The 25703-nt window shown below is 39.9% G+C and overlaps 1 protein-coding gene across 1 annotated transcript in view; it reads right to left on the bottom strand.

The window, feature by feature from the left end:
- Nucleotides 1-25703, bottom strand: part of GUCY1A2 (guanylate cyclase 1 soluble subunit alpha 2) — a 170742-nt gene that overhangs the window by 125414 nt on the left and 19625 nt on the right. The window contains exon 4 of the mRNA XM_086613623.1: nt 12448-13166. Coding sequence (XP_086469749.1) covers nt 12448-13166 — 719 coding nt within the window. The remainder of the gene's footprint in view (nt 1-12447; nt 13167-25703) is intronic.

Genomic DNA, 25703 nt, shown 5'->3' with positions numbered 1-25703 from the left:
TGACAAAATTTGATGCCCTTTTAATGATACGTTCCATGCTTCTTTCACATGAAAATTAAACAACACTACCTGTCTGCACAGCACTGACATCGTTGCTGTAGTCAGTATTTTTATAGCTTATATAGCTTATTTTTCCTTCAAAATGAAAAACTAAATACAATTCAATGAAGCTGAAAAATCAAAGCTCGTTCAATATGAAGTATCTCATCTAATATTTGCCAAGCACCGGTATTTTTTCCCCTTGGGTTTCAGTGGAGCTGAAATAAACATAGCCTCTTCTGTTTTTTTCTTGGTAGCTCTCCTTTATTGGCATAACAGAACTCTAGGAATAGGAGATCTCTTCATTCCTTTTGCCTGACTTTTTGCCAGGTTCAATGTCCATGGAGGCAGAAAGTACTTTCACAGGGGAGTCATCCAAAAGCCTGCACTGCAAAGAACTCTGAGCTACAGCAAGTGCAGCCCAGAATTATCCCCAGGCTCTGTTAATCCATTCAAATATTCCCGCTGCTGGATGCCTTTGAGATAACAAAGCAGAAAGCACCAAGGGTTTTACAGAAATGGCAGCAATTCTCTTAGTTAAGTAAAACATTTAAAATATAATTAAATTTAGAATTCACTGGGCATTCCCCATGAAATTTTACACTAATACAAGAAATCAGTCTGTGTTCTATCATGAAAGATCAGTTCTAATATCATCCCTTTCTAAGCGAAGTCATGCAGATAAGGAGAAGCTACTTGACGACTGAAATCATCCAACACTCTTTATAGAGGGAAGGATTAAAAGATGAATTTAAGCAGAAAGATCCTCGACATCAGTGGAAGGAGGGGACATAACCGAGTCCCCTGATTCACACCCCGTGCCTCTTCTGGTACCCCAGTCTCAGTGTCAACCATCTTCCCTTCTCAAACAGAACCAAACTGGCAGAACGTGTTGAGGTACTGCAGAGGAGCCTACCTCCATCACACACAGAATGAAAAAGAGGTTAGTCTGCCCAGCTTTTTCCTTCTTCCTGCAGCCAGTGAGCATGCCTTTGCTTTTGTTTTTGACAGGCGTATTGGCCCGTCAGCAGCCATGACTGAAGGTCTCTGAAGTTATCCCAATTTGAATATCTTTGCCCATTAAAATACCTGCCTAAGAAATGGATTTATTAATAGTTTGCTTGCAAATTTGGGGTCATTCTTCAAATTTTCCCAAACAAAGCACAGGTCAAACATTTTTATGCTCTAAGCTTTTATTTTATAAATTTTCAGAAGCAGTTATCTTTGTAACCTGTCAATGTAAGCCATCTTTTTTAAACACTTCAATACTATTATCTGTGCTGTCTTAAGAAGTATCTCCTAGACCTGTATTTTCATCAGAACAGACATTTTTAAAGCTACCAGTCCAACGTTTGAGGAGGGAAGTGCTAGACTGAAGTACTGTGACATGACATAATCAAACTCTACCAACTTCAGTCACGACAGCATTCCACTAAAGCACTGGAATATTCCTAGGAAAATGCTGTTGGAAAGACATAGCAATTAATAGCTAAAATCCTTATTTATGCAGATCAAGCTATATGTTCATAAGAGTCCCTTCTAGGCACAACATCTTTAGACCCATAGGTAGGGCAAAAAGGATTCAGTATCTAAAATTTCAAAGAAAAAAAATAGGTGACGTGAAAATGAAAATGAAATATGTTTGTATTCCTGATAGAGCTGCATAGACCCTGCTCTGCTAGTGGTCCCACAGTAGACTGAGAATCATTACTGAAAATGCTGCTGTCCAGTATGAACATGAAGATCAATTCTGGTTCTTAGAAAGAAAGAAACAGAATAACAAGCATTATAAAATACATAAAACTCACAAGGTAGATAGAAACTGCATTGGTCAAAATGTTCAAAATAATATTTAAATATGTCTTCATCTAGGACTGAATTTTAAAATGTTTTCCTCTTTCCAAGGTGTTAAAGTACCAAATGTTCACTATTTGTTTGTAATCTGCAAAGAGGAACAAGTTTATTCTGTTTTGAACAAATACAGGAGGAAAATTATGTGTTAGGAATATCTACCATGCCTGTCCTGGGTATGTGTGAAAAAGAACATTTAATTCTCTTTTCATACTCTCATACTTTTTTTCTCTCTCTCATACTAAGTCCTCACTTATAAAAGCCAAAGGTTAGTGACAGGAACAAATAATATAAATATTATTTTATGGGTAAACTCATTTCACTTTCTTTAATCATGATGATACAACCAGGGTATTATATACTTTTTAAAAGGAAATGTATCATTCAGTTTTAGCTAGAGAGAATGTGAATATATGTGGTTATAAAAGGCACATTCAAAAAAAACAAGACAAACTACAAAATTTGAAGAATCCTCAAGACAGCACATTACAAAAGTCTGGATTATTCTTTTTCCCTATGATGGCTTAGAGGAACCTGGGCACACCCCTGTGTTCCCTCTAAGCAGTACTTGTGTGGTTTATCTAAGTTCTACGTCTAACATGTTGATTACTCAGATAACTTCTGTCTTAGCACATCCTAAAAACCCACACGTGATGAAGGAGCATTCCCAGAGTAGCAAATCCACAGTTATCCAACCCCTGGTCTGCCTGCCTGGGCTGTATGCTTGAATGATGACTTCATCCTCAGAAGTGTAAAGAAGTGCAAATGAAAGGCTCATCCTTCCTGAGCAAGTACTCCTGGCTCCTCAACACGTCATTTCATCATTGCAAAACATGTGCTACAACGATGATTAGAACTGCTGGCGTGGACCGCTTGCTTGGCAATAGGTGATCTGCTCTTACTGACATTGTCAGTCACTGCCCTTGGAAGACTCTGGAGAAAAGTGCAGAGTAAATATCGTACGTCCTTGGCAAGACTAAAAGGCAGCAAAACGTGACCTAGTCAAACTTATTCATGTCATGCTACTCTCCACTCTGCATCCATTAAGATTGCTATCGCTGCTCAAAGACAACAGGAACGCTGCACCTAAGTATTAGCAAATCAGCACCTGGCTTTTGCAGGCCATTTTTGTAAGTCTTGACTTTTTCTAATGACTATTACCTTACTCTTTGATACTACTGCTAATTATTCCTAGTGGGGCAACATGCAAAATAAGCTAGATGTTACTTCATAGTACTATTCCTTTTGATTCGAGTCTTAAGACCTCCAAAATTTATGATGTCTGATTAAGCTACATTCTCAGAATATAAAAGGGATCAAAATCATGTACAAATCACAGGCAAAGTAATTTTCTTTCTATTCTGCCAGGGTCCATGGCCCAGCAAAACATCAGCAAAGTTCCTGTTTCATGGAGAGTTTCCAAACGTCAGAGCTTTGCCTCTGTGGAAATAAAGCATGCAGAATCCAGGACAAGATGCATGCACAGTGAGCATGAGCAAATTAATCTATTTAGAGTCAATCCATGCTGTCAACTGCAATATAAACTCAAAAGACTAGATATTCATGAGACACGACTGGAGGACCCAAGCCAAGTAGTCAAAAACCGGTCCAAAACTACTAAGCTACACTCAAAAACAAACAGGAAGGGAATCCCATGATCCTAATTTGAGGTTTCAAGACAAAATTTAAGGTGGAGGGGAAAAGTGGAAAGCTTCCTTTCTACTCCCTGGGGTCCTTGGTCACGTAGGGCCACTCTGCAAGTAACCAGGAGTAACTCAAGCTTGCTGTCAGGCAAGGAGCATGCTCCAGGCACAGGGTGAGCAAGAAGTTTTGGCATTTGCCAAGTAGAAATGACCTTATAAATGAAAGCTGCCAACACAGGTAGTGCCAGTGCATTTGCTGCCCCTCAGAGCAGTAAGCTCAGTGCTCATGCTCAGAGGCACACTCAGCTGTTCCCACAGCCTCTGACTTCCCAATGTGCACAAAACCCACTCAACCCACAGGGAGACATTTGGACTTTTCTCATTCTTTCTAAAGCTCCTTTAGCCTCTGCACAAAGACACAGAAAAGAAGCCTTAGCTTGACTACAGGCATTGCCCAGTTGCAAGTGCCAGGACAGGAGGGAATAAGGTGAAGAATGACTGTATGTTTCTACTTTCATTCAAATATCTCAAGGAAAATGGCTTTTTTTTCACTTCACACCTATTCAGATTAGAGGAGTGTGATGCCATGAAAAGCACACTCAAGAACTCACATGAGCAAATGAGGAAAAGGCTAAAAATGTATTGTGAATAATTAATACTTAATTTTAGTCACTAGAAGAGAGCGGTAGGAAAAAATGCATTCCTGAAAATCAAACTGAGTTGTGCCTAAGCATTCTCATGTAAGGTAAAAATTAATGAAATGCGCTTTTTTGTTCCAGTTATGACATAGTGCAATTTAGAAACCCATTCAAAAGCTTTCAATCAAATAGAGAAAGACGGACATTTTCATGTGCAAGCAGCTTCCTTATCGTAAAAAACTACATGAATCACAAGAGGGGAGAGTTCACCATGGAGTCAAATTGTTTTAATAGTCACTTGAGTCAACAAAATAATATCCAAACAGCTTCTACAGTTTTCATCTAATGAAAAAGAGAAAAAAGTATTTTATCTTTAGATTGTTACAACTTTTCAGTAGTCCTATCACTGAAAACATTTTAAAGATGATATTTTCATTGGCTTGTCTTAAAGAAGAGATATTAATAATTCTAGGCCACTTTCACAGTGTTATTAAAGTTCTCTGATGCACAACCGCTAGTGAGATAAGAAAGTCATGTCATCTATTGTTTCTTATAACCCGTCACAGTCTCTAGAAGCAGTCAAGCCAGCCAATCCAATTCATCTTGAAAACCATCAAAGTCCAAACACATTTTGACAAGCAAACGGGTGGGATACTAGCATTAGCAGAAATAGAAGACAGAATTTGATTTTCAGAGCTCCAGGAGCCTGCAAAGCAATGGGGGCTTAGTGTCAAAGGCTGACTGACTGTGAATAAGTCAGCTCTTGGAAAAATTAGAATTCCTAGATCATAAGTGGCAGATGTCCCTTATGCTTGAATGACTTTCAGGCCACTTCATTTGAATTTGTTAGGAGAGGAGGAAAAACACAGTTACAGAGCAAAAGCAAGATACTTCAAGATTGTGTGTGGTAGGTATTAAATTAGTCTGCCAGTCAAAGGACTGCTGATTTCATTTGGTTGGTCCAGAATAAAAATAAAAAGTAGCAGATAAAGAATAGACTCTCAGTATGAAAAAAAGGAACAATGTACTTCCCGGATGTAAAAAAGTGTTATTTTTACACTTTCCAATGGTCAATAAAAACCATGGGAAAGTGCTCTGCTGAAGCAATAGGTAAACAGGCTTCCTTGCCACTCTGCACACAATGTCCTCACATGTTTGGCCGAAAGTGTCCACCAACCAGAGAGGTCTCGTCTTCACAGTTTCTAGTAAACAGTGGACCTTACATCCAAAGGATGCCACAGAAGCTGACAGTATGAACTTCCCCTGGTTCAAAAGATGCTAGAGAAAATTATGGAGGAGTGGTCCTGTGGGGACTATCAGGTGTCACACCCTGGGTGCTGCTGTAAGAGGATGTGCTTTCATGAGAGCTAAAAGCTGGGAGGGTGTATTACAGAAAAGAGCACTGCAGGCTTAAACATGTTCTTATATTTTTCATTAAGCATTGTCCATTGGTCACTGTGAGAATCTTCATGCTAGACTGGACAGACTTTTGATCTGATCATACATGGCAAATACACAGCTGAGTGACTGAAAGGAAATATTTGACTTAGAAATGGTACTTCCTCATACCATGGAAGAAGGACCGGATTAATAACTCCACAGTTAAACAAAACAATGAGATGAACAGGGGAAATTTCCACCAGCATCCACTGAATCAGTCTACATTTTAAAAAGAATAGTTGTTTATTACTCAGATTTTTAAAAACCTGGCCATTTACTACATATCTGTATATACACTTTAAGAATCTAACTTTCTCAATAGTTTTTTTTTTTTAATCTTGGCTTTGAACTGGTTTATTTTTATTTATTTTGCATTTATCTAAATCAGTACACTGGGACAAATTCCTGCTGGTGCAGTATAGCTCATCTACCATAAACCTCTTCTCTCCGCTGACAATAGATGAGGCACTGGCTCAGACAGCCTGCACAATTAGCACAGCTATTAAAAACTGACACTACCATCTTGCTGGACATTTTATCGTTAAAGAGTTGGTGTTTCTTGAAAATCTGAATTATATGTGATAGTTGGAACTTCTTGCAATATAACATTTTCAGAGGATTTTTTTTGCCAAACCCAATGTTTCATATTGTTTCACTGTTGTATTATAATTTATAATGTAAAACGTTTTCCTAATAAAAGGTAATTTACATCTAAAATTGTTGAATGAAACATTTTAACACAATAAAAGTAAATTATTTTCCAGAATACATTTGCTGAACTCCTGGGGAAGTTGTGATTTTAATAAAATGGCATATTCAAAGACAATACATTCCACCAGAAAAATTCTGGTCACCTTCAGTAATGCTATTTTAGGTGCCAGCTTTATTCTTATACAAGTTCTCTAAATTAAAGTGTTCACAGACCTAACAGTGAGCCAAAGGCCAGTGAGCATCCTTATAAAAACTGATTTATTTCAAAGGTGCAAAAGAGCTGCTAGTCTGAGCAGGAGAGCAGTAGTAAAAGCAAAATACAACTGCACAGTATCTGGCAGGGAACCAAATAATTTCTTTCATGATTCACGTCCAGCTTTTTTGCCAACTGCATGCCACGTCACAGTTTCAGAAAAGCATCCACAAACCAGTGCTGGCAGAGCCCATCCTGTCAATCCATGGACCAAGAGGACTGGGTCTGGATCAAGGCCCAAGGGACACGATGGGTCACCACGAGGGCAGCCCCATCTCCTCTTGATCTGCCCAGCACTGATGGCACAGGAGTGGCACAGGAGAAGGATGTTAGCCAAGAGAGGAAAACCAGGAGAATCAGTCCTTGTCTTCCCATTCGGCTAAAAAGAGAAGCACCTCCAGTCATCTCAATGTAATGTCAAGGAGGCAAGTATTTACATCATGTCACGGATGGTCTTTTTCATTAGTATAGTCAGTTGTACTCAGGAAGTACCTATCAGGAGCTTTCAGCCCTTGTCTGGTCAAGAAATGGTGGGAGGGTAGCCCACCTGCACAACTTACTGCTGCATTTTGTCTTGTTCTCTGAAAAAAAAGACAAAGTGGAAAATTCCTACGAATTCAATGAAAAGTTGAAATGTGGCCTTAGTGGCAACTAGAGGAAAGACTTGTGGAAGGTCTCACCATTAAGGTGAGGGGGAAGCTATCAGTCTGCTCAAGAAAGGCAAAGTCATTGAGGCAGCAGAACTAGGTAATATCCATTGGGGAGCAAATAGCATAGACAAATAGCATAGACAGACAGACATAGTAAAAGATGATCTGCCTTAAAAACAGGTGACTCACAGAGATAAGGAACTGATTTCTGCTGGAAAAGCATGAAAGCAGAAGTCCTGCAGAAGCTCACATTGGAGACAGCAATGTCTCTCCATACATGTCTCAGCAGTTCAGTGCTCACAAGTAAAACACTGAAGCAGTAACGTCAATGCACCCTCTGCACAGGTGAAAGAGTCAAGGAGAGACTTAGGTGCAAACATCCCATCTGATTTGTGCAAACACCTGGAGGGAGGGAGTGGTGGAGCTTCCCAGACGGTCGCTCGGCCAGGGGACCCACCACCGAGGACTGTGCGGTGCCTTGAGGAAGAGGCTTCCTGCCCCTTTGCATCTCAGTGCACAACCATCAGCTCCCTTGCATACCAGAACCTTCATGGATGGGCTTGATAGGGACTTCAGAGCACTCCAGCAGACAAGTTAAGACCTGGTCCTCTCAATTTAAATTGTATCTTAATCCATATATAATTCCACTAAACTTCATTAAACTCTTGTGGAGTTGTATTAACCATGCATGAAGCTATAAGCAATCAATCCCACGTAGTTATTCGCCACAATAAATGTATTTTTTATTGTTGTCATATATAATTGCTCCCAGAGAGAGAGGTGCAGAATGAGCTTCCTTAGAGAAGTGAAAGAGCAATATTTGTGATCTTGTTATTTAGAGACAATACTCAAAATTTGGAAAATGTGATTGCATGCAAGTGAAGCTCTCTGGTAAAACACACCAAAAAAAAGATAAAAATTATTAAATTGAATAAAAATTAGTGTGAAATGTGAAAAACAAAGAATGTTTTTACAAGAAGTAGAGCGACAGGGCCCTAATACTCCCTTCAGCATCTGGGTAGTACCATACTATAAACAACAAGCAGTAACAAGAATTTAGCTGTATGGAAAAACTGGAAAACTCAGAGGCCGATCACGTTCAGCTTCTATACATCTAAAGAGCTGGATCTATACTAGGAAACCTGATCTAAAGACAGCCATAATTGTTCACATAGACAATTCTGAATGTGCAGAATAATCAAGAAAAAACCCAAAGGGTCCATGTGGATAACTTGATCACTGCAGAAAATAAAACGAAAGGACAGAAGGAGGGAGGGAAGAAAGGATGGAAGTAAACTTTCGCATCCTGCCTTATTCTGGATTAGTTTGTACATTTTGGTTCTTAATTCTCCACAGACTTAGAAGTATGTTTAGTTGCAAACTTACGATAAATTCAAGTCAAGTCAGTGAGACTGCTGACCTTACAAATTTATACAATTGCTTACTATTTTGCAGAATAAATGCTCATATTGTCCACATGTCCAATGTATAACAGAGACTGAAATATCAGCCAAGCAAATATCAAAACATTAGATTATGACCCAGGTGTACGGATGGTGTGGAAAATTGGGATTAAAGCTATAGAGTCCATGTTCTTCAGATGAGGAGTTCTTTTTCCTGTTTAGTCCCTACAACAATGGGATCCTGCAAATGCTCAGAGCTCGCAGGAAGAGCTGGTGATATACAAAACTAACAAAACTTTGCTGAGATATTGATGTATTGATGTATGAGGCTGGGCTTCTGCAAAGGTGTACATCCATCTCCGCATGGTAGGACTAGGAAGTGCTACCTATCACCCAGACCTCACAAGCCTTACATCAGAAATTTAGGATAGTGTTATAAAGCCAAGCCATTTATTTCAGCCATTCAAATCCCAGTAAATCGAAGCACACAAATGAGTCTTTGCATAAATGGGACAAGCACTAAGCACCCTGAAAGTCAGCACAGGTGTTTTTTTTTAATTTGCTTCTGGGTGCTGAGTTAGGGAAAGAGCATGATTTGTGACTTACTTTCATCTGAACTCAGAGCTGGTGTCAGGACTAAATGAAAACTGTTCTGTTATTCTTTCTCACTGCAAGCCTGAAAAAAAGATCTAATTTATGTATTGAAATGAAGATAAAAGTGCTTTGAAGAGAGGCTGAAAGATCCTCTGTTCATCACAAAGCCTTTTAAAACATTTTTTTCTTCTTGAGGAACCACTGAGACATCTGAACAGCTTCAAAACTGCAGCAGAATTGTCTGGGTTGCATCCCTTCAACTGCCATTTAAAGTAACCAAGTCTGAAAAGTGTTTAGGTTATTTCAGAGTCAGAATTTTCTTTAAAAAAAGATAAATAGCTGTAAGTAGGATGCAATTTCACTATGAACTGAATAGAGGTGTGTGACAGAGAAATAGGGAAATACGTAAGTCAGTTACTGCTGACTTTTAAGCGGAGTCATGCTTACAGAACTGATCTACCTGCCCAATACTCACCCTCCAAACAAGTGTTGCCAAATTGGAAAGAATTCCAAAATGAGCTACATGGGTGACATGAGCTCTGGGAAAGTAATACAGCATGCAGTTCCCAAGGCTCAGACTATTTTTTTATCCAGGAGAGCACGACATAACAGTATTGTCATGTCTCCTCTCGAAATCTACATAAGCAAGACAATCACAACCTCTGAATCTGTGCAACTTTTCATTCTGAAAAAAAAGGGAATATGTAGGAAAATGCATAAGATGCTGAGCTTCGTTTAACTACCCACAAAGATTCATTTAACTACTCACAAACAGAAACTTTTGGAAAGTGCTTATAAAACAAAAAGAAAATACTTCTTCAGCTAAATTGGCATTCTCAAATTAATTCCCACGCCTGCAGCACAACATTTACCTCAGGTCTCTTGTACTTCACCATCACCCTTTTCTCTCTCATTTACACCTTACTGTTCAAGACATGATTTTTCTCTTAACTGCTGACAAAGGATTTCCTTTACTGCCATTTCCCTTCATCAGCCTCTCAAGAAAATCAGAATTGCTGCCACAGTCCTCGTGCTGACACTTACTTACTCTATGTAAGACTTTAAGACAGAGAGGGTCACTCACTCTCCTGAGTGGCAGCTGAGCCCACTGCTGATTTGATTCATTACCCACAGCAACGATGCAAGGACACTCTCAGAGCTGCACAGCTCGATGGTACAGAACAAACTTTTGAAATCAGAGTGGCTTCCCAAACTGGCTACTAAAACCTGCCTCCAGCAAGCTCCACTCTCTGCCACCTCTCCTATAAGCAAGCCACAAGCATATGAAACCTTCCCAGGTATGAAAATGTTTTATGGCTTAACTTGTAATTAGATAGGAAAGAAAGTTTTAAAAGCCTCCCCCCAATCCCTGAAACATTCTTCCTCTTCAGAGTGATTTACAGCAGTCATGAAGAGCAGAAGATGGGTGAAGGGCTGTGAGTCTGCCCCAGGGCAGGGGAAGGTGCCAGAGAGGGATGGGCAGGCTCCCAGGGGGCAAGGAGCACGGCACAAGCCTCTTTCAAAGGAAAAATGATTGTGCCAAAAGGTAGCTCAGAGCCAACACCTCCAAACTTTTCACACATTTCCTTTTCATAATTAAAGACTAGGGTGACTTTGAGGACAGATCCTGAAAAATAAACTCCCTTTTGGTTTTCAGTAAGTTGAATTACATCAATTTGTACAAAATGAGAAGCACCAGTTTGCTGAGTCTCTTGAGGGAACGCGTTGTTTCCAGGGGAAAATGCAGCAGAAACATGTTTATTGGTGCCAAAGAGCAGCGCCAAAAAGGAGCTGGAAACACTGTTGCTGTCAGAAGTGGCTGTGTTTTGAAAAGAACCCAGAACTCACTATGTAGTTACCATGGGAGTCTTTCTGAAACTCTGGCCCACTGCAGGTAGCAAAACAGAGGTGGAGTGTCTCAAGCGATATCCAGACCACCTAAACTGTAAATGTGGCACCCACAGGCAGAACTGAGGTGTCTAAATATCCAGTGTGACTGAGATTGACTATTCTTGGATGCTATCTCTTAAAAACTCTGAAAATCAGTAATCCCTTCACTTAGGGCAGCAGTATTTTCAAGGCACCCACACACAGGCTTTGGAGCGACAAGTAATTTGGTGCATAAAGCTGGAACCCAACTTCACACCAAAAAGGCTTCCCATAATTCAAGGATATGCAAGGAGACAAACTCCATCCAACCTTTGGAGAGGTCCTCTCTAGAAAACATGTTCTCACCTTACTCGCTTGGGATGCACTGAACTCAACATAGGGCGCACTAGTTAAGGTAGCTCTCTTCTAAAACACTGAGGGAAGAGGCAGTGTAGGAGGACAAATGCCTAGTTAAATGACTGCAAAGCATTAAAACTGGCATAAGTGATACTTGGTACCAATTACTCTGGTTCCCTTGAGTGCAGGGTGAGAGATAAGAAGAAACACAGAGGAAAGCAGCGTTTTGAAATAGGAAACATATAATAAAGTGGCAGTGTGAATCCTGCAGTGAGAGTCTTTCAGAAAACATACTGAAAACTATTCCCTAGTAAATGTCTTAATAACTATTATTGTTATCATAATATAGCTGCAGTGAAATTCAGCATAAGATATGGGCATTTTGTAAAATTCCTCACCCTTCTGATTTAAACTGCACTATTCAACTCCACAGTGCAGAATCTTCTGAATGGCCATGTCACGATTTAGTACAACAGCACAGACAAAGCTTATAAATAATTAAGGAAAATATTCGCTTGGCTGGGGAATACCACTTAGAATCATAGAATCATAGAATGGTTAGGGTTGGAAGGGACCTCAAAGATCATCTAGTTTCAACCCCCCTGCCATGGGCAGGGAAATCCTCCACTACACCAGGTTGCTCAAAGCCTCATCCAACCTGGCCTTGAACACCTCCAGGGATGGGGCATCCACAACTTCTCTGGGCAACCTGTTCCAGTACCTCACCACCCTCAATGTAAAGAATTTCTTTCTTATATCTAACCTAAATCTGCCCTCTTTCAGTTTAAATCCATTGCCCCTTGTCCTATCACTACACACCCTTGTAAAAAGTCCCTCTCCAGCTTTCCTGTAAGGCCCCACTTAGCCCCTGTTTGCAAGGCGTAAGTGAGCTTTCCAGAGTACACAGGACTTGAGCTGCTTCTCTTAATTATAATTAATAAATAATCCTCTCCCATCGCACACATATACACACATCCCATTCCAAATTAATGTTCTTACCTTATCTTTATTTTCAGAGCCAGAATCCTCAAGCTTGGTCCGAATGACAAAGGGAGTAGATAATCTCAGGAGAACTCGTTCGAATGTGGCACTGATTTTAGGAGAAACTATGTCGAAGCAGTCTTGGAATTTCAGGGTTTTATGAGTATCACATCTGAGCTGCTTCCTAAGACCTTCTCCAAGCTGAAGAACCAGCATGTTTGGATCAAACATCAGATGAAAGGGGAAAGCTCTGCAGAAGGTGCTGATGCTAATCCTCAGGTCTAACGGGGACTGGGAAGTTCCCGATGGAAGTGCTTTTGCGATATTTGCATTTTCATGTTCTTTGATAAGGAAAGTCAGACAGCTGCAGTTGCCTGGGTTCGTCCCCTCTGAACACAACTTATCATTAGTGACCTGTTCTACTTCCACTTCCAAGCGGTAAATCTTCTTTGCTGCTGCCTTTATCATTCCTACCATTGCAAATCCCACAATCTGATGTGGGTGAAAGTAATGAAGCATGAGATTGCCTCCAGGGAGCTCTTTGCATAGGAAAGAAGGGGATTCCAGGGTGGCCTGTCTTCCAAATGAAGTTCTAATGTGCTCCAGCAAAGCATCAAAGCCATTGAAGAAGTCTTGAAGGGTCCCACCTACAGCTCGAAGAACTCTTTCGTTCTCATCAAAGCAGATATTGAAGAATTCCTCCCCAAACTTTTCTTGCATTTCCTCAAACTTCAAACCTAAAGGACAATGAGATACTGATATCAGTAACATAGTATTGCTACTGTGTCACATTTTCCCTTTGTTCCCTATTTGCCCAGTATTTTTCCAAGTCAGTGAGAGTGGCTTTTTCACCGGATACCTACTCATAGGGCTTCCGTTTTCTCTGGAGGTTGGGCATAACACTACAAGCCATTTTTGCCTGTCATTTTAAGTCCTCGTGATTTCAGCTCGCTGTCCCAGCCAGCTACTTGTGGGATTTACACTTGCCTGTCTCCTTTTCCCTGCTGAAAGCCAGAATACACTGTAACTTCCTCGACTTTTGCACGCCACATGCCATCTGCCCTATGAATGCACCCAGCCACGGGTGCATCCCTTTCATTGTTGACCCCGCCACAAACAAGGCTTCTGCTTTTATAGCCCCTCTGTGAGGGATCCAGCTCTTACCAGCTTGAAGAATAAGCTACTGGGACTCAAAGTCAGGCCTATAGCTTTCAATACGCAGTCAGATGACACTTTAGTAACTGGGGGAGGAGGGTTGGGGGGTTTAGGGTTTTTTTCAGACAAAATACCTTTCTCATTACAACTATTGGGCTGTGCCAGCAGATACAAAGGAATAATTACTTCTTTTTTTGTTGCTTGCGAAGCAAAGCAAAGCCTTTCTATTTTAGCCACCACCCATCCTTAAAAAAAGCCCTGCCTCACAGAGCAATCTAAACTGCTAGTAGAGAGGACAGCTCTGTGATATCTCATAATGTAACTTCGAGTCTTCCTCACAGAAATTCAAAAGGTTTTGATTTACAGAGGTGATAAGGCTGGCATTGCTGAAGGGATGAAAAAATATTAGTGATGGAAGCCCCTGGATTCAAATGTGTATCAATCCTACTCCAGTTTATTATTTACCATTTTAAGGAGAACCTAGAAAAAATAATTTTGAGATGGTTATTAAGCATTTTCCTCTGTCTTATTTTAAGGAAGACATACTCTGTTAAGTTTCATCCCTATACCACACAGTAGAGTTACAAAATTAATCACATATGTTTGTATTGCTTCTAATAGAAGAAAAGGAAGTACGAATCAGCTGTATGTGAATTACAAATATCCAGCAAGAGTTTTCAAAGAAAATTAATACAGAAATTAAGAACATAGTTTCTCCATTGTATTGAAATAAAATCTAATCACTTTTTAGTCAACTAGTCAAACACCTTAAAATTTATCTTGAATTTTAATAGAAATGAAGGGCAGTTATTTATTCCCTAAGAGCACAAGAGGTCCTTTATTTTAATATGTATTCAGCATGATTTATAACATCAGTAAGATCCCAGTGGATCATTGTTTGTTTAGATTGCTTGTAGGCTTTTAAATTTTGAAGAACAGTGTGATTAGTGACTTTCATGCCCAAGAGGTATAACATGGGGCAGAAGAGGTCATGCATCTATTGTCTGCAGACAATAACCTTTGATCATCTCACGGCAGCATCTGAATTGTCTATGCACACAGACACAGTTATAACAATCAATATTCACATGGGATCTCAGTGTTCCACAGCTTTGCAAACTATCTACAACGATAGTTTTGTTTGGACCTTTGATATGATTAAAAGCAGATTAAAATGCATAAAATTACATATATAAACAGGACAACATGACAACATGACACAGCATATTTTTTAAAAGAAGTAATAGTAATAATTTGGGAAAGTTCATTCAAATGCCATTACTCATCATCAAATTTGGTCACTAAAGTAGGTTATTACAAAAATATTCCCAGGATCTTTTATGACCACAGATGGTCAGATCTGCAGCTAAGCCAAAAGAAAGTACCTCTGGTACACAATGCCCCCTAATATCCTGACTCAGAAGACAGTGTGCCAACTCCTGACTCATTACCACTATGTCTGCATAACATAATATTGTAACATCTTCTGTAAAAATACCCACTATTACCCAAAAAGAACTAAATTCTAACCCATACCAATAACGTCATCATAACTGGATATTAATAGCAAGGAGCTAAGAAATTATTATTAAGGTGTTTGACTGATTGTTTTAGATTGGTCTGGACCACTCTGGAGGAATGGCTGTTCAATCTGGATGCAATGTACTGACTCTGAGCAACGTGAATTATAATATGAAATCCAGGTCAGTGACCTGGCTCAAGGACGTGTCACTACTTTAAAAAACATTTTTTGCTTTGAATTGAGTCGCACACAGTACCAGCAGAAAACTAGCTTAGCTCAGAACAGAAAAATTGATATGCCCAAGCTCAACCAAACTGCTGGTCTGTCTTAGTCAGGAATTTTCTCTTTAATAATAGACACTATGAGATACTGAGAAAATTAAACAAAGTCAAACAACTTTCTAAAGCAAACAAGTATAATGTACCTATCGAGGAAGTTTCTTCCTAAACCTCACCAAGAAGACGTCAATTTTTGGCTTGAAGCTTGATGGTTTTTCTGCTGTTGCTCAAGTTAAGCCATTTGCTATTTTGAGCTTCTGCTATTTACCAACCTTCTACTAATAAACTGAATGAAATTCTAAAGTTCATCATTCTCAATTTACTTTCCTCTTGGAAAGTGATCTACTGTGTTCCTACCACTTAATCCACTTCTTCAAGAGGACAAATCACATGTTTTAACTCTAATAGTAGTTTCTTTTTGTTGCTTTTTCTTACAATGTCATTTTTATTCTAGCCCATAGTGGAGAGAAAGTAAATATGCACATTGTAGAAGGAAATTGAGGCAAAGTAACCGTAGAATGAAGATATTGCTCTGGGCCTCTATTACAAAGCACTTTGGGATCTACAACAAAAGTACTATATAAGGTCTACTATTATCCTTTGAAAATGTGTCTCAAAGACATTTAGAGAAGAGATCTTATACTTGTGAGCCAGATTCAAAACTACTAAAGTCTTTTTGACTTTAAGGTCAAAGTACAAATTAAGTATTGCACTGCACTGGAGCAGAAATAGATGACTTCATCCTGTAATAACATGCTAGTAAAAGGTCCTTCATTTTCTTTTCAGCAGTTCCTGTAAACTGTGAACTTACTACAAAACATCAAGGAACTAACACAGTATTTCTAAGTATTTTGTACATTACTAAGTGGAGAAATTAGATAGGAATCTGTTCCCATAAAGAAAATTACAAGTCATAGGCTCTTCAGAAACACATAGATGATGCATGATGTTATAAAAATGTCGAAGTAATCCATTAACTTGCAGAGCATGCAGAAGCAGTTACAAGCCCTCCAGTTCTTCCTTAAAGTAAATCACGGAGACAATGGTTGCAGAGTGGCCACTGTCTGATTTCTTTGGCATAGAAAAATGCCTTTTTTCTGGGATATCCATTAAGAATCCATAAAGGTCAAATATTAAGGGGATGGGGCAACTCAATATGCAATTCCAGAACTCATACTGTGGATGAAAGCAGAATTTGCCACCTTCAGTTATAACAAATACCTGTTAAATGTTTTTGGAACAGCAGATTTTTGGCACGAATAAGATCTTTTCCTTAAATAATGTTTTGGATAGAAAGCCAGATGGCAATTCAGAATTCCAAAGCATAATTTAAGATGGTAAGGAAAGCAACATTTATTCTCTCAATGAAAAAGGTTTGGATGTGTACAGGCTAATGCTGAAGGTACATCAGATGAATCATTTGGCTTTTAAGTGAGCCTAGTACAGGACCTAATTACTGTATAAAGGACTTTGATCTTACTTCATTATGATGGTGAATTTGTATCATCCTGGGAATCCAGATAGAGTTTTTACATTACCATTTTTAGTGGGTTTTATATAAATACAAAAACGTCATTTTATGCCTTGACATACGGTTTTGATACAACTGTAAAATTTGTACTACACTTCTCTTACAGTGCCATGTATATCTTCCAAGTGCCTGTATATCTTCCAAGAATTCATAAAATAAAAATGAGAATTATTGTTAAAAATAATTCCTCACACTTGTTCACCTCTAATATCTGTTTTATCTAATTTTAATGAGGCATTTTCTTTCCTTGTGTCCTGGTTTTGACTAGGACAGTTATTTTTTTCTTTTTAGCAGCTAGAAGAGCTCTGTCTTTTGGTTTTAGTCTGGGATTTGCTGTGAGAAGAACACTGATAGCGCACTGATGTTTATAGTTGGCACTGAGACACCAAGGACCTTTCATCTTCCCGTGTTTTGTCAGTGTGCAGGAGCACAACAGGATGGGGGGGAGCATGGCCGGGACAGAGGGTCCACCACTTCCCTTATGATTTGAACTTAGATTTAGGATTGAGGGCTAAATTGGCCAATGGAGTATTCCATATCATGCAATGTCATGCCCAGTATACAGATGAGGGTTGTCCGGAAAGAAGGACCTTTGCTCTTGCGAGGGCTCTCACTCTGGGACTCTCAGAGTGCCATCTCACTCTCCTTTTTTCAGGCCTCTTCACTAGTCTGGGATTGCAGTGTCAGGACTTATCTGTTTTGGGATCACTTGCCAGAACAGGACAGGAGTTGGTCACCAGGTGGTCAGCAATTACACTGTGCATCACTTGTTTGTATATATTATTATCATTATACATATATATTTATATATCATTCTCATTATTGCTTTTAATTTTATATTATTATTATTAAATTGTTTTTATCTCAACCCCCAAGTCTCCTCTTTCTCCCTTTAATTCTCTTCCCCATTCCCTTAGGGTGGGGGAGGGTGAGCGAGCAGCTGTGTGGTGTTTAGTAGCCTGTTGGGCTAAACCACAACACCTTGTTAAATTCAGGGTCTCCTCTGATAAATGATGCTTAGAAATATCATTGTAATTACCACCTCTTGGTGTGGACCTGATCACCTGTGCTCAGCATATGTGTAAAAGATTCTGCTCCAAACTGCTGACACAGGAAGCTCAGATGAGCTATTAAGAACAGGCAATGTTCTTTTTTTTTTCCCCATATAGCACTTTCAGTAGCAGCCAATTCTGTAGGCAAAGCCAAGCTGTCTGATGCAAGACTATCATCATTTTGTTTCCCTCATTACATCTTGGAAACCTCACTTCTTAGATTTGCACAGAGTTTAATAAATGAAAACGGCAATCACTAGGTTGGTGATTCCTAAAAATAGGGCAGATCCAGTTTGTTTCATGTTAACTCTAGAGATCAAACAGCAATAAGAACAGAGTTTTTTAATTTGCTTTTGCATTAAAATAAGCACGTATGTCTTTGAATTGACACAGGAAGCAGAACTTCACTTCTTGGAAAGAATAAAATTTTAATGAAATCTAAAAACTTTTTCCATTATAATGCAAAATCACCTCTCATAATTCCTCACATATATAAAGGGCTCAACTCAGCTGACTAAATACAGAAATGCAATGCTACCTGAGTCTTCACAAGGCATCCAAGCCATCTACAAAAGGACTAACAGATAGTTACATCTACCAGCGTATAAGACTTAGGGGAGACCTACCCATTTTTGAAGGTTTGACAGAGGCCACACAAGATAACCCACAGCACCGAAAATAATGGCAAACACCTATGTTTAGTCAATGAATCATGCCCAGAATGTCGTCTACTTTAGAAACAGACTTCTACAAGATGTTATTGTACATCATAACTTCAAACTGCTCACTATCGGCAGTTCATTCGCTTTCTAACAATAAAGAGCTCTGATTTGAGAAGAGTGGGGCGTCTAAGGCCATTTGGTATAAACATTTGTCCTTTTCTAATTTAGATCTATTCATCTCAGTTTTGAAATCACATTAACTATGTGATTTTTGTTGAGATTACTTTTGTATTGCCAGTGCGTTGTAACATCTGCTAAATAATAGGAGTCCTGTGTGTATAGCTTGGACCCCCTAGGACAGAGTTCCAAGTATTATTAAAATCCATTAGTATTGCCAGTCCTCTGGGCCATGTAACATTTCCTTTTACATCATTTGTAAACCAACAACTTTAATTATAAATCAGGCTGTATATCCTAAATTAGTTGCATCCTAATGACTATCTGCAGTTCTTAGCTCAAAGGAAAAGGAAAGTGATAGTAATTTATGTATTTTAAATACATAAACATTTACAGTTTTCAGACACCTGCCAAGCAGTCAGTGTGCCAAACTCCTGTCCATGTCTTCCAATTACATCACCTGGTCTATTCTCACTACAGGCTAAGACTTGTCCTAGCATCTCCTTTTTAGTGTATTTCTTGCCTCTTCAAAGGTAGTATTTCTCAGCAGTGATGTATTGTTATTGTTTAGTAGTTACCAGAGTGATCCCAAATCTATTCCTCTTTAACTACAGAATATGGGCAAGAGCTGAGATTTTCTTAGTTTCATAGAGGAAGCAGAGATCTTCAACTTTGACAAATGTACAGAGAACAAATAACTTTTAGAGAATTATGCCCTTTGCACTAAATGAAGGAACCACCCTGCAAGTGATTGGCTCTATATAAAGCAGCCTACAGCACAAACCCTCTCTGGTGGTGATGAGCAAATGTCACTCAGAGCAAGAGCTCTCTAACCCCTTACACCAATGATGTATTCCACCTCTTCCTCAGTGTCTTGAGGAGGCTGAATCCAGAAACATGATCTATCTTCCTGACAGGACAGGGCTCTGGGCTGGGATTCCACATAAATTATCACCAGGGAATTCAGGAATCCTCACCACTGTGGCATATCATCCTCCAAATGGAAGATGCCCAGAAAGATACTCACTTAGAAATGACAAAGAAGTAAAGTCCACATATCACTCAGAAGCAAAATCAAGAGGACAAGCATGATTATTACTGACTGGTAAGTTAAGAATGCTTAACAGGAAACATTCTTGCAATACACTTAAGCCCACATGCAGAGTTGACTTAGCAGCCATTGACATACGCCTTGCATTTTTTAAGGAAAATGAGGTTAATTGTAGTAAGATTTCAGAAGCCAAATTTTTATAATAGATTAAAAAGAATTCTGTTTTACAAATTAATTTATTGAACAAAAAAAAATGGAAGAGAATGGTTTTCTGTATCTTAAGCAATGGAAAGTCAGATAGGTGCAACTATTTTTCCAGGCCTCCTTGTTGAAATAGCTATCTATCTGATACAAGTGCATTTGTAACTTCAGGCTGTGCACCCCGGGTGTTGTAAGTGTTATTCATACAGTGTATGTATATCACGTGGTGCTGCAGTACATACAATTTCAATATTGCAGTCTGCTACACGAACAGGCTTTCAAAGACGACGTCTTCCATGCCGATTGGGTATGAACATCTACTTGTGTTTTGCAAATTTTGCACAACAGGTTTTTTTATAGGTATTTATGAATTTAAGTTACTTTTCATTAGCTTTACTATCAAAGCAATGACAGATTACAGAGTTACTCAGCAAGATGCAAAGAGGCTCCAAAGGAAATACTGGTGACACTGAAAGAAAAACAGGTAACTCCCTTAACTAAATTCCCTTTCTTCTTTCTTGTGAAGGATTGAAGTAAGAGTGAAAAACAGTTCACATCCACAAAGGCTACCTTAATTGTGTGCAGTGTTTGAAAAGAGTGTTTGGAGGACAGGAGGTGGAGGCTGTACAATTTTTATCTAGTTTGTGCATTTGGGACATACGGAACATCATGGGATATATCAGAAGTACACAGCGGGGTTGAAAAATGAAAACTGGGCATTTATCTATTGCTTTCTAAGGCTCAGTAGCACAGACCTGCTTGGAAAATGTGCCCAAAAGATAAGCAGGAGACAGGTCATGAAGGCTTTATGTCCCAAAATAAATTCCTTACAGTAGGAATTACAGACTAACAATCAAAAAAAGTTTTCATCCTTATTTTCCTGTTGCCAAAGTTTTAATTTGGAGCTACCTAGAAGTCTTCTGCTTTATTCTGACCAGCTGAGATTAAGTCAAAAGGAACACTCTAATCTTAGTTGAAATCAAATTAGTTTAAATTATGAGGACAAAAGCAGTCTCAAACAAGATTTGGCTGTCATTGCTTAAAATGCTGAATGTGCAAATGGTATGAAAACGTCTTTGCTTTGAGAACGTTAAAATCTGGACAGCACTGACGTGCTTTAAAGGATTAAACAAAAAAAAAGCTGTTATCGCCATTATACAGACGGGAAATTGAGGCACAGAAGGAATAAAAACTTGTCCAAGGTCAAACAAGAAATCTCTTCAGATGCAATCTTTCTCTCTAACACACCTCAGTATACATTCATAGTCACCTAATAAAGAAATGTGACAGTCATCCACATAATATAATTCCTCATAGGAATCCTTTTCTTATCATTATTTCTAAAATAATTTCAGACTAACACCACTGATCTGCTCTGAATACCGCTTAGCTAGCCAGCTAAAAGCATTATCTGTGTCCACAGGATAAAATATGTCACTGCTTATTCTTTGAAATACTTTATTTTCAACTAGGAAAGGCTCCCTTTAGAAGCCAGGATTTCTCTTTTTCCTAACTTCCAACATATTGTCACTTGTTTTCCCTTTGGATAATATGCTTATAAGGGGCACTGTAAAATGTGCACACGCCAGTTAAAGAAAGCAGAGTCCATCATAAAGCTGTCTGGACTATTTCGAAAAAGATACAAAGTTAAATTAAATATTCAGCCTCGGAAGCTGTCACCACAAAGGAAAGCTGTGCCATTGATCTGTTATCAAACACTGTTTACAGCATGTGAGCATGGTGGACATGGCTCCCTTAATTACAGAGGATTAAAGAAGGAAAAGTTCTATTGATGTCTAGAGTTGTAGCAGGGGCAACTCCGTGAGGAGATGAGGAGAATCAGGTCCTTCCACTGCAGGAAGATGGTGTCACACTTCAGTGATGACTTGACAGGAGGAAAATTCCAGTATTCATACATGATAAATCACATGCATCGAGCTGAGCATACAGCTCGCAGCCAGCACTTTGCTGTAAGCAGCATAAGCACCAGGACCACGGTGTGAAGCATCTGCTCACAATCTTCCAAGCTTACTAACGATCTCGGCGTTAGCTGCCTTCTGATGAATAAGGAATGCCGAATGACTAATTTAGAGGCAGTCAGAGGGTCAGGAGAGGTGAATCATGTTGGCATTATCTAAGGTAAGAGAGTAGGAGGCTGCTTCCAAGCACCCTTAAGAAAACACTTTCTTCTAGCCCTAGACAGCAAGTCCCTGTTACCGCTCATATAAATAAACTGAGAGCCAGATTTGGTTCAACGGTTCCTCTATCCTCCATCACAGTCAGATTCACTCTTGTCTCCTGTCTCAGCAATGCCAATTGCTCCAGATACACACCCCAGTGGTTACATTCTTCTTGCACAGAAGTGGCTCTCACTAATCCTCATTCAACCAGAACAATAACTGCATATATGAGAATTAATTACACAGCCTCCATTAATTATTTACCTGTTATGATAGGAGCTACAATTAAAATTAAGAAGCTGGTTTTACTGCTCATTTACTTATGTTCCTGTCCCAGATAAGGAGAGGGAAAGAAGTACCACTTTTAAATTACCTCAGTGTTTTGCTCAGAGTGAAATTTTTTTTGCTATGAACTCAAATGCATTCTTTAAAAGGTGAGCTTTTCCAATAGTATCTGCAAACTTATTTTCAACAAAGTACACTTTAGTAATTCCCCAAGATAGTAATACCTAGACTACCTAGACATTACTCCAATAATGTGATCCCTACAATCCTATCTGCCCCTGACACACATACACTGTGAGGATACCACTGAAAAAACAGGCTGCACACTACTCAGCCATGCTAAGGGACCAGGACTAACATACTGATTTAAAAGCACTCTGAAGATGAACAAGTATTCATAACTATTTCTTAGAACATATACTTTGTGTCATGGTGAAATAAGTACTCTGGTGAAATAAGATAAGTGAATATCTAATTTGGTTTTTTTTATAATATTAATATGCACATGATAAAATGAAAAGTCTTTACTTTTCATGAGTCCTGCCTTATCAGTCACAGCATTTGTTTCTGAGAGTTAGCATTCAGTTATTTAAAAATGCAAACACAAAAAAAACCCATGGTAACCAATACTGTACATATTTACAATTTAATTTGTTCTAAATTCTCTCCATGACCAAATGTGTAAAGCACCAAGTACTGTCTCTTCCCAGCAGCATTTAGAGGCACTCAGAATCTCCCTGACAGCGCCTAGCATCTTGCAGAATAAGGCACTTTACACAAAAAAAAAAACATTTTGAATGTCAGTGGAACAGTCATCTCTCAACTAGAACGTTAGCTGTTTCACAGAGCATACCAAGCCTCTTTAACAGTTTGAGAAAAGACAGACATGCAATGCATATACCTGCAGAAGGATTTTAAGTCAGCAGAATACAATGGTTCAGACCGCAGTGTGGGCAGAATATCTCCTTAGCATGTTCCCCTGACATGGAAGGTTAATTACATCTTTAATTATCATACAAGGTCAGATTTCAATGTTGTGCCTCCTGTTGAAGAAAGTCTCTCTAACTGCATAACCTCATAAAAACGTCACAGGTTTATCCTTCATATTACCAGCTCAAAGGAAACTTATTATGAACCAGAATGCCATCTTTTGTGCCTTCCACTCCAACTTCAGCATTCTACTGAGACCAATGAAAGAGCAAAGAGTTTAGATATTACAAAAAGTAGAGCCCCAGAGAAGCCACCTCTGCTCCAGGCGGAGCAAGCCCAGCTCGCCCAGCCTCTTCTCACAGGGCAGGTGCTCCAGCCCCCATCATCTTGGTGGCTTCAACTGAATTCCCTCCAGTTTATCAGCTTCTCCATGGTTTTGAGCTCCCAATATTGGATTCAGTAGTCCAGATGTGGTCCAACAAGTACTGAGTAAAAGGGCATAATGAGTCCCTTCAATCTGTATCTCTGCTCCTGTTCATACAGCCCAGGCTGCCACTGGCCACCTTTGCTGCCAGGACTCACTGCTGGCCCATGTCCCTCTTGCTGGCCACCCCCGCCAGTGGCCTTCCCTGAAAAAGCTCTCCATTTGAAGACTTCCATGAAAGCAGCAGATGGCAAATGACAGTGCTCCTGCTCCACAGCTGACGCTAGATAGTAGCAGGCACAAAGACAGCTATAACAGTTGAGACACTGTGCTGCAAGTGGGTGAGCGGTGGCTAGTTGACCTCAGGACTGAGCTGAAACACACATAATTCTGATAAACTCACATTCACCAACGTCATCATGTTGGTATTTCTTTCTTGTTAGTAGATGGAATAATTGAGAGCTTATAGGTTAGGATTAAAGGGAGAGCAGGGACAGGGGACATAGGAGTAGCAGTCTGCTACAGACCACCTGACCAGGAGGACTGGGTGGATGAGGCCCTCTACAGACAGATAGGAGCTGCCTCACGTTCACGAGCCCTGGTCCTCATGGGGGACTTCAACCACCCTGATATCTGTTGGAAGGACAACACAGCAAGGCACAGGCATTCCAGGAGGTTCCTGGAATGCATGGATGATAACTTCCTTCTCCAAGTGATAGAGGAATCAACAAGGAGAGGTGCTTTGCTGGACCTTGTTCTCACCAACAATGAAGGGCTAGTGGGGAACGTGACGCTCAAGGACAGCCTTGGCTGCAGCGATCATGAAATGGCAGAATTCAAGATACTTAGAGAAGCAAGGAGGGTGCATAGCAGGCTCACTACCCTGGATTTCAGGAGAGCAGACTTCGGCCTCTTCAGGGATCTCCTTGCTAGAGTACAATGGGATGAGGCCCTGGAGGAAAGAGGGGCCCAAGAAAGCCGGTTAATATTCAAGGATCACCTCCTCCAAGCTCAGGAGTGGTGCATCCCAACAAAGAGAAAGTCGGGTGGGAAAACCAGGAGGCCTGCATGGATGAACGAGGAGCTCCTGGACCAACTCGGACACAAAAAGAAGGCCTATACGGGGTGGAAGCAAGGACAGGTAGCCTGGGAAGAATACAGAGAAATTGTCTGAGCAACCAGAGATCAGGTTAGGAAAGCCAAAGCCCTGATAGAGTTAAATCTGGCCAGGCACATCAAGGGTAACAAGAAAAACTTCTATAGACATGTCAGTGATAAAAAGAGATCTAGGGAAGATGTAGGCCCTCTCCAGAAGGAAATGGGGGACCTGGCTACCCGGGAAATGGAGAAGGCTGAGGTTCTCAATGACTTCTTTGCCTCAGTCTTCACTGGCAAGAGCTCTAGCGGCATGGCCCAAGTCACAGAAGGCAAAGGCAGGGACTGGGAGAATGAAGAACCTGTTGTAGGAAAAGATCAGGACCGAGACCATCTAAAGAACCTGAAGGTGGACAAGTCCATGGGACCAGACGAGGTGCATCCACAGGTCCTGAGGGAACTGGCAGATGAAGTTGCTAAGCCACTATCCATCATATTTCAGAAGTCGTGGCAATCTGGTGAAGTTCCCAATGACTGGAAAAGGGGAAACATAGCCCCCATCTTTAAAAAGAGGAAAAAAGAAGACCCAGGGAACTACAAGCCAGTCAGTCTCACCTCTGTGCCCAGCAAGATCATGGAGCAGATCCTCCTGGCAACTATGCTAAGGCACATAGAAAACAAGGAGGTGACTGGTGACAGCCAACATGGCTTCACGAAGGGCAAATCCTGCC

The sequence above is a fragment of the Tauraco erythrolophus genome, chromosome 1 (assembly GCF_009769465.1).
Source record: "Tauraco erythrolophus isolate bTauEry1 chromosome 1, bTauEry1.pri, whole genome shotgun sequence".
NCBI classification, from domain to species: Eukaryota; Metazoa; Chordata; class Aves; order Musophagiformes; family Musophagidae; genus Tauraco; species Tauraco erythrolophus.
The sequence above is the reverse complement of the archived record's forward strand: the minus strand, read 5'-3'. Positions and strand labels throughout refer to the sequence as shown.